This window comes from Passer domesticus, chromosome 33 (genome assembly GCF_036417665.1).
Source record: "Passer domesticus isolate bPasDom1 chromosome 33, bPasDom1.hap1, whole genome shotgun sequence".
NCBI lineage: Eukaryota > Metazoa > Chordata > Aves > Passeriformes > Passeridae > Passer > Passer domesticus.
This window is the reverse complement of record NC_087506.1, coordinates 22,719-32,758: the sequence shown is the minus strand read 5'-3', so window position 1 is coordinate 32,758 and position 10,040 is coordinate 22,719. Positions and strand designations below refer to the sequence as shown.

The 10,040-nt window shown below is 60.3% G+C and overlaps 1 protein-coding gene across 12 annotated transcripts in view; it reads right to left on the bottom strand.

The window, feature by feature from the left end:
* Window positions 1–1,171: 1,171 nt before the first annotated feature.
* Window positions 1,172–10,040, bottom strand: part of ALDOA (aldolase, fructose-bisphosphate A) — a 31,259-nt gene continuing 22,390 nt past the window's right edge. For 5 of the 12 annotated variants that reach the window (XM_064401817.1, XM_064401818.1, XM_064401816.1 and 2 more), the window contains exons 8-11: window positions 9,200–9,374; window positions 8,392–8,591; window positions 6,474–6,627; window positions 1,172–3,613 (exon numbers count right to left, since the gene is read on the bottom strand). In XM_064401817.1, the coding sequence (XP_064257887.1) occupies window positions 6,532–6,627; window positions 8,392–8,591; window positions 9,200–9,374 (471 nt within the window). In that variant the 3' untranslated portion in view covers window positions 1,172–3,613; window positions 6,474–6,531. Of the gene's footprint in view, window positions 3,735–5,887; window positions 6,628–8,391; window positions 8,592–9,199; window positions 9,375–10,040 lie in introns of those variants that run through there. The other 7 variants (XM_064401809.1, XM_064401808.1, XM_064401813.1 and 4 more) reach the window with 7 other exon arrangements.

Sequence of the window (10,040 nt, the reverse complement as noted above, 5' to 3'; positions counted from 1 at the left end):
TGAAATTCTGCCTCAAATCACCCCAAAACCCCAAATTTGGGGTCAAACCACCCCAAACCACCGCAGGAGTCCCAAATTTGGGGTTAACATGTCCCAAACCCTCCCAGAATCTCCCAAATTTTGGGGTCAAATCCCTCCAGAACCCCCAAATTGGGATCAAAGCACCCCAAAATAACACCAAGCCCCCAAAATTTGGGGTCAAACCCCCCCCGAACCCCCAAATCCGGAATCAATTGATCCCAAACCACCCCAAAACCCCCAAATTTTGGGGTCATACCCCCACAAAACCATCCAGAAACGCCAAATTTGGGATCAAACCACCCCAAACCCCCAAATTTGGGATCAAACCACCCCAAACCCCCAAATTTTGGGATGACACCACCCCCAATCATGCCAGACCACCCAAATTTGGTGCCAAACCACCCCAAACCCCGTAAATTTTGGGTCAAATCCCCCAAATTTGGGGCCAAACTCCCCCAAACCCCCCAAAATTGGGATCAAGCCCCCCAAATCCTCCAAATTTGGGGTCAAACCACACCAAAATCATTCCAGAACCCCCAAATTTGGGATCAAACCACCCCAAAACCCCCAAATTTGGGATCAACCGATCCCAAACCCCCTCAAAACCCCCAAATTTTTGGGGTGACACCACCCCTGAACCCCCCAAATTTGGGATCCATCAATCCCAAACCAGCCCAAATTTGGGGTCACACCACCCCCAATCACCCCAAATCCCCCAAATTTGGGATCAATCGATCTCAAACTCCCCCAAAACCCCCAAATTTTGGGATGACACCGCCCCCCATCATTCCAGGCCACCCAAATTTGGGGTCTAACCACCCCAGATCCCCCCAAATTTGGGCTAAAATGTCCTCAAAAACCCCAAATTTGGGGTCCAACAACCCCCAAACCGCCCCCTACTCTCAAATTTTGGGGTGAACCCCCAAAAACATCCCCAGGAACCCCAAATTTGGGGTTAAAGTGACCCAAACCCTCCCAGAAACCCCAAATTTTGGGGTGAAACCTCCCCAAAACCTCCCCAGGACCCCCAAATTTGGGGCCAAATCACCCCAAATCCCCCAAATTTGGGATCAGTCGATCCCAAACCCCCCCAAATTTGGGGTGACGCCGCCCCAAACCCCCAAATTTCGGCCAAAAATCTGCGGCAGCGTTTGGGGCTCATCCAGGACCTTTTATTGCAGGGGCAGCGACAGCGCGGCCGGAGCGCGGCCGGAGGGTGGACACAGGGTGGACACAGGGTGGGCACAGGGTGGGCAGGGGTCAGTGAGGGTCAGCAGGTGGTCAGTGGTCAGTGGGTGGCCAGAGAGTGGCCACCGGGTGGGCAGCAGTCAGTGAGGGTCAGCAGGTGGTCACTGGTCAGTGGGTGGCCAGAGAGTGGCCAGAGAGTGGTCAGTGGTCAGTGGGTGGTCAGTGGGTGGCCAGAGAGTGGCCACAGAGTGGTCAGTGGTCAGTGGATGGTCAGCAGCCCACGGGTGGTCAGCAGGCGGTGGTCATCAGGTGGCCAGCAGGTGGTCAGCAGGATGTCCATGGGTGGTCAGCAGTGGTCAGCAGGTGGTCAGCGGTCCATGGGTGGTCAGGGGTCAGTGGGTGGTCAGCAGGATGTCCATGGGTGGTCAGCAGGATGTCCATGGGTGGTCAGTGGATGCCCAGCAGTGGTCAGCAGGATGTCCATGGGTGGTCAGCAGGATGTCCATGGGTGGTCAGTGGATGTCCATGGGTGGTCAGCAGGATGTCCATGGGTGGTCAGCAGATGCCCAGCAGTGGCCGTGGATGCCCAGCAGTGACCAGTGGTGGTCAGTGACCAGCGGTCAGCGGTCAGCGGTCAGTGGTCAGTAGGCGTGGTTGGACACGAACAGCGACTCGCTGGCCGCCGCCCCCGCGGTGCCACTCGGGGTGTACTTGCCCTGGCACGCCAGGGAGTTGGCCTGGGGACAGAGGGGACACGGGGACATTGGGGGCATTGGGGACACTGGGGGCATTGGGGACAGTGGGGACATTGGGGGCCTGGGGACATTGGAAACATTTGGGGGCATTGGGGACAGAGGGGACATTGGGGACATTGGGGACATTGGAGACATTCAGGACATTGGGAGCATTGGGGACATTTGGGGATATTTGGGACACTTGGGGGCATTGGGGACATTCAGGACCTTGGGGACATTGGGCACCCCAGGGCTCTTGGGGACACCGGGGTTGCCGCTGTCCCCAAGGTCCCCGGTGACCTCCTGGGCCACCCTGTCCCCGTGTCCCCCACGTGTCACCCCCAAACTTCCTCCTGACAACGCCACTGCCCACCCCAATGTCCCCGAGGTGTCCCCGAGGTGTCCCCAATGTCCCCAACACCCCCAAGTGTCCCCAAATGTCCCCAAATGTCCCCCCCTCCCCCTCTGAACCCCCCTCAGATGTGGCCCCACCTCTCCATGGTCCCCAACTCCAGGAACTCAGAACACTCCCAAAGTTTGGGGTCCAACCCCCCCAGAACCTCCCCAAATTTGGGACCAAACCACCCCAAAACCCCCCAAATTTGGGACCAAACCACCCCAAAACCCCCCAAATCTGGGATCAATCAATCCCAAACCACCCCAAATCTCCCAAATTTTGGGATGACACCACCCCAAATCATTCCAGACCACCCAAATTTGGGGTCAAACCACCCCAGACCCCAAATTTGGGATCAAACCTCCCCAAACCTCCCCAGACCCCCCAAATTTGGGCTAAAATGACCCCCAAAACCCCAAATTTGGGGTCCAACCCCCCCCAAACCGGCCCCAAACTCTCAAATTTTGGGGTGAACCCCCAAAACATCCCCAGGAACCCCAAATTTGGGGTTAAAGTGACCCAAACCCCCCCAGAAACCCAAATTTTGGGGTGAAACCTCCCCAAAACCTCCCCAGGACCCCCAAAATTTGGGGTCAAATCACCCCAAATCCCCCAAATTTGGGATCAGTCGATCCCAAACCCCCCCAAATTTGGGGTCAAACCGCCCCAAACCCCCAAATTTCGGCCAAAAATCTGCGGCAGCGTTTGGGGCTCATCCAGGACCTTTTATTGCAGGGGCAGCGACAGCGCGGCCGGAGCGCGGCCGGAGGGTGGACACAGGGTGGACACAGGGTGGACACAGGGTGGGCAGCGGTCAGGGGCTGGTCAGGGGGTGGTCAAGGGTCAGGGGGTGGTCAGCGGGTGGTCAGCAGGAGGTCCATGGGTGGTCAGTGGCCAGAGGGTGGTCAGCGGTCAGTGGATGGTCAGCAGATGGTCAGTGGTCAGCGGGTGGTCAGCAGTCCATGGATGGTCAGCAGGAAGTGGTCATCAGGTGGCCAGCAGGTGGTCAGCGGGTGGCCAGAGGGTGGCCAGAAGATGGTCAGCATCCACGGGTGGCCAGCGACCCACGCATGGTCAGCAGGTGGTCAGCAGTCAGCGGATGGTCAGCAGTGGTCAGCAGGATGTCCGTGGGTGGTCAGTGGATGCCCAGAAGTGACCAGTGGTGGTCAGCGGTCAGCGGTCAGCGGTCAGTAGGCGTGGTTGGACACGAACAGGAGATGGTCAGCAGTGGTCAGTGGATGTCCAGCAGTGGTCAGCAGATGCCCAGCAGTGGTCAGTGGATGCCCAGCAGTGACCAGTGGTGGTCAGTGACCAGCGGTCAGCAGTCAGCGGTCAGCGGTCAGCGGTCAGTAGGCGTGGTTGGACACGAACAGGAGATGGTCAGCAGTGGTCAGTGGATGTCCGTGGGTGGTCAGTGGATGTCCGTGGGTGGTCAGCAGATGCCCAGCAGTGGTCAGTGGATGCCCAGCAGTGACCAGTGGTGGTCAGTGACCAGCGGTCAGCGGTCAGCGGTCAGTAGGCGTGGTTGGACACGAACAGCGACTCGCTGGCCGCCGCCCCCGCGGTGCCACTCGGGGTGTACTTGCCCTGGCACGCCAGGGAGTTGGCCTGGGGACAGAGGGGACACGGGGACATTGGGGACAGAGGGGACATTGGGGACATTGGGGGCATTGGGGACATTGGGGACAGAGGGGACACGGGGACATTGGGGACAGAGGGGACATTGGGGACATTGGGGGCATTGGGGACATTGGGGACAGTGGGGACATTGGGGACATTGGGGACATTGGGGGCATTGGGGGCATTGGGGACATCCCAGGGCATTGGGGACATTGGGGACAGAGGGGACATTGGGGACAGTGGGGACATTGGGGACATTGGGGACAGTGGGGACATTGGGGACATTGGGGACAGAGGGGACACGGGGACATTGGGGGCATTGGGGGCATTGGGGACAGTGGGGACATTGGGGACAGTGGGGACATTGGGGACAGAGGGGACATTGGGGACATTGGGGACAGTGGGGACATTGGGGACATTGGGGACAGAGGGGACATTGGGGACATTGGGGACAGAGGGGACATTGGGGGGACATCAGGGGGGCTGGGGACACTCAGGGATTTGGGGACACTGGGGACACTGAGGGCCTTGGGACAGTGGGGACACTGGGGACATCCCAGGGTGTTGGGGACATTGGGGACATCAGGGACACTCAGGGGACATTGGGGGCATTGGGGACATTGGGGACATTGGGGACATCACGGGGTGTTGGGGACATCGGGGGTGTCAGGGGCATTAGGGAGTTTTGGGGACATTAGGAGTATTGGGGACACTGGGGACATTGGGGGCATTGGGGACATTGGGGACACTCAGGGGACATTGGGGGTCTGGGGATATTTGGGACATTTGGGGACCCCAGGGGTGTTGGGGACACTCAGGACATTGGGGACATTGGGGACCCCAGGGCATTGTGGGGATTGGGGACACTGGGGGTGTTGGGGACATTGGGGACATCAGGGACACTCAGGGGACATTGGGGACATTGGAGACATTCAGGACATTGGGAGCATTGGGGACATTTGGGGATATTTGGGACATTTGGGGACATTGGGGGCATTAGGGACATTTGGGGACACTCAGGACTTTGGGGACATTTGGGGACATTAGGGGCCTGGGGACATTGGGGACATTTGGGGGCATTGGGGACATTCAGGACCTTGGGGACATTGGGCACCCCAGGGCTCTTGGGGACACCGGGGTTGCCGCTGTCCCCAAGGTCCCCGGTGACCTCCTGGGCCACCCTGTCCCCGTGTCCCCCACGTGTCACCCCCAAACTTCCTCCTGACAACGCCACTGCCCACCCCAATGTCCCCGAGGTGTCCCCGAGGTGTCCCCAATGTCCCCAAGACCCCCAAGTGTCCCCAAATGTCCCCAAATGTCCCCCCCTCCCCCTCTGAACCCACCCCAGATGTGGCCCCACCTCTCCACGGTCCCCAACTCCAGGAACTCAGAACACTCCCAAAGTTTGGGGTCCAACCCCCCCAGAACCTCCCCAAATCTGGGACCAAACCACCCCAAAACCCCCCAAATCTGGGATCAATCAATCCCAAACCACCCCAAATCTCCCAAATTTTGGGATGACACCACCCCAAATCATTCCAGACCACCCAAATTTGGGGTCAAACCACCCCAGACCCCAAATTTGGGATCAAACCACCCCAAACCTCCCCAGACCCCCCAAATTTGGGCTAAAATGACCCCCAAAACCCCAAATTTGGGGTCCAACCATCCCCAAACCGTCCCCAAACTCTCAAATTTTGGGGTGAACCCCCAAAAACGTCCCCAGGAACCCCAAATTTGGGGTTAAAGTGACCCAAACCCCCCCAGAAACCCAAATTTTGGGGTGAAACCTCCCCAAAACCTCCCCAGGACCCCAAAATTTGGGGTCAAATCACCCCAAATCCCCCAAATTTGGGATCAGTCAATCCCAAACCCCCCCAAATTTGGGGTCAAACCCCCAAATTTCGGCCAAAAATCTGCGGCAGCGTTTGGGGCTCATCCAGGACCTTTTATTGCAGGGGCAGCGACAGCGCGGCCGGAGCGCGGCCGGAGGGTGGACACAGGGTGGACACAGGGTGGACACAGGGTGGGCACAGGGTGGGCACAGGGTGGGCACAGGGTGGGCACAGGGTGGGCAGCGGTCAGGGGCTGGTCAGGGGGTGGTCAAGGGTCAGGGGGTGGTCAGCAGGAGGTCCATGGGTGGTCAGTGGCCAGAGGGTGGGCAGGGGTCAGTGGGTGGTCAGGGGGTGGTCAGCGGGTGGTCAGCAGTCCATGGATGGTCAGCAGGTGGTCAGTGGTCATCAGGTGGCCAGCAGGTGGTCAGCGGGTGGCCAGAGGGTGGCCAGAAGATGGTCAGCATCCACGGGTGGCCAGCGACCCACGCATGGTCAGCAGGTGGTCAGCAGTCAGCGGATGGTCAGCAGTGGTCAGCAGGATGTCCGTGGGTGGTCAGTGGATGCCCAGCAGTGACCAGTGGTGGTCAGTGACCAGCGGTCAGCGGTCAGCGGTCAGTAGGCGTGGTTGGACACAAACAGGAGATGGTCAGCAGTGGTCAGTGGATGTCCGTGGGTGGTCCGTGGATGCCCAGCAGTGACCAGTGGTGGTCAGTGACCAGCGGTCAGCGGTCAGCGGTCAGTAGGCGTGGTTGGACACGAACAGCGACTCGCTGGCCGCCGCCCCCGCGGTGCCACTCGGGGTGTACTTGCCCTGGCACGCCAGGGAGTTGGCCTGGGGACAGAGGGGACATCAGGGGACATTGGGGACAGAGGGGGCATTGGGGACATTGGGGACAGAGGGGGCATTGGGGGCATTGGGGACATTGGGGACAGAGGGGACATTGGGGACAGAGGGGACATTGGGGACACTGGGGACATTGGGGACACTGGGGGCATTGGGGGCAGTGGGGACATTGGGGGTCTGGGGACATTGGGGGCATTGGGGGCATTGGGGGCAGTGGGGACATTGGGGGCAGTGGGGACATTGGGGACATTGGGGACACTCAGGGAATTGGGGACAGTGGGGACACTGAGGGCCTTGGGACAGTGGGGACACTGGGGACATCCCAGGGTGTTGGGGACATTGGGGACATCAGGGACACTCAGGGGACATTGGGGACAGTGGGGACATCAGGGACACTCAGGGGACATTGGGGGCATTGGGGACATTGGGGGCATCAGGGGTGTCAGGGGCATTAGGGAGATTTGGGGACATTAGGAGTATTGGGGACACTGGGGACATTGGGGACACTCAGGGGACATTGGGGGTCTGGGGATATTTGGGACATTTGGGGACCCCAGGGGTGTTGGGGACACTCAGGACATTGGGGACATCGGGGACCCCAGGGCATTGTGGGGATTGGGGACACTGGGGGTGTTGGGGACATTGGGGACATCAGGGACAGTTAGGGGACATTGGGGACATTGGGGGCATTGGGGACACTGGGGGCATTGGGGACAGTGGGGACATTGGGGGCCTGGGGACATTGGAAACATTTGGGGGCATTGGGGACAGAGGGGACATTGGGGACATTGGGGACAGAGGGGACATTGGGGACATTGGAGACATTCAGGACATTGGGAGCATTGGGGACATTTGGGGATATTTGGGACACTTGGGGGCATTGGGGACATTCAGGACCTTGGGGACATTGGGCACCCCAGGGCTCTTGGGGACACCGGGGTTGCCGCTGTCCCCAAGGTCCCCGGTGACCTCCTGGGCCACCCTGTCCCCGTGTCCCCCACGTGTCACCCCCAAACTTCCTCCTGACAACCCCACTGCCCACCCCAATGTCCCCAAGGTGTCCCCGAGGTGTCCCCAAGACCCCAAAGTGTCCCCACCTCACCCTCTGAACCCACCTCAGACGTGTTCCCACCACTCCATGGCCGACCCAACTCAAGGAACACCCAACACCCCTCAACGTCCCCAGTGTCCCCAAGACCCCTCAATGTCCCCAAGGTCCCCGAGGTGTCCCCAAGACCCCAAACATCCCCGAACTGTCCCCACGTCACCCTCTGATCCCACCTCAGATGTGGTTCCTCTGCTCCCACCTCTCCATGGCTGACCCAACTCAAGGAACACCCAACACCCCTCAATGTCCCCGATGTCCCCGAGGTGTCCCCAATGTCCCCAGTGCCACCAATGTCCCCAAGGTGTCCCCAATGTCCCCAAGACCCCAAAATGTCCCCAAACATCCCCACCTCACCCTCTGAACCCACCTCAGATGTGGCTCCTCTGCTCCCACCCAACTCAAGGAACACCCAACAGCCCTCAACGTCCCCAATGTCCCCAGTGCCACCAATGTCCCCAATGTCCCCAAGACCCCATATATCCCCAAACCATCCCCACCTCACCCTCTGAACCCCCCTCAGACGTGTTCCCACCTCTCCATGACCAACCCAACTCAAGGAACACCCAACGTCCCCAAGCCCCCCCAATGTCCCCATGTCCCCGCGGTGTCCCCGCGGTGTCCCCGGTGTCCCCGGTGTCACCTACCAGGGCTCTCTTGACGTACTCCTCCTGGGCCGCCTTGGTGTTGTCCTTCTTGCCGCCCCAGGCCTTGAGGGCCGAGGCCTGCAGCGCGCGCCCGTACGAGAAGGTCAGCGCCCAGGGCCGCGGCAGCGGGCAGCGGTTGATGGCGTTCAGGTTCAGGGAGGCCTCCTCCTCGCTCTGCCCGCCCGACAGGAACGTGATCCCTGCAGGGGACACGGGGACATCAGTGTGATACCACCCTGGGGACACTGAGATGGCTCAGGGACACGGGGATGGCACAGGGACACGGGGATGGCACAGGGACACAGGGACAGAGGGACAGCGCTGATGGCGTTCAGGCTCAGGGAGGCTCCTCCTCGCTCTGCCCCTGACAGGAACGTGATCCCTGCAGGGGACACCGAGGTGACACTGTGACACAGCCTGGGAACACTGGGACAGACAGGGGACAGCGGGATAGTCACGGTGGCCATGGCACACAGTGACAGTGACAATGACAATGAGGTGACAATGACCTGGCACGGCGGGTGGCAGGTTCGTCGTGACCGTTGCCATGGCACAGTGACAGTGACACACAGGTGACAGTGACACACAGGTGACAATGACACTGACCTGGCACGGCGGGTGGCACGGTGCGGCGCAGCGCGGTGACCGTTGCCATGGCACACAGTGACAGTGACACACAGTGACACACAGGTGACAATGACACTGACCTGGCACGGCGGGCGGCACGGTGCGGCGCAGCGCGGTGACCGTTGCCATGGCACACAGTGACAGTGACACACAGTGACACACAGGTGACAATGACACTGACCTGGCACGGCGGGCGGCACGGTGCGGCGCAGCGCGGTGACCGTTGCCATGGCGATCTCCTCGGGGCTGTACTTGGTGGCACAGGCGTGTCCCGCTGTCACCATGTTGGGCTTCAGCAGCGTCCCCTCCAGGTACACGTGGTGGTCACTGAGCGCCTTGTACACGGCCGCCAGCACCTGGGGACAGTGGGGACATTGGGGACATCGTGGGGACATTGGGGACATTGTGTCACTGAGGGCTTTGTACACCATTGGGGACATTGGGGACATTGGGGACATCGTGGTGTCCCCTCCAGGTACACGTGGTGGTCACTGAGCGCCTTGTACACGGCCGCCAGCACCTGGGGACAGCAGGGGACATCACTGGGGACATTGGGGACATTGGGGACATCGTGGTGTCCCCTCCAGGTACACGTGGTGGTCACTGAGCGCCTTGTACACGGCCGCCAGCACCTGGGGACAGTGGGGACATTGGGGACATTGGGGACATTGGGGACATGGGGACACTGAGGGCTTTGTACACCATTGGGGACATTGGGGACATTGGGGACATCATGGGGACATTGGGGACATCATGGGGACATTGGGGACATTGGGGACACTGAGGGCCTTGTACACCACTGGGGACATTGGGGACATCGTGGTGTCCCCTCCAGGTACACGTGGTGGTCACTGAGCGCCTTGTACACGGCCGCCAGCACCTGGGGACAGCAGGGGACAGTGGGGACATTGGGGACATCATTGTGTCACTGAGGGCCTTGTACACGGCTGCCAGCACCTGGGGACATCATGGGGACATCATGGGGACATTGGGGACATCATGGGGACATTGGGGACATCATG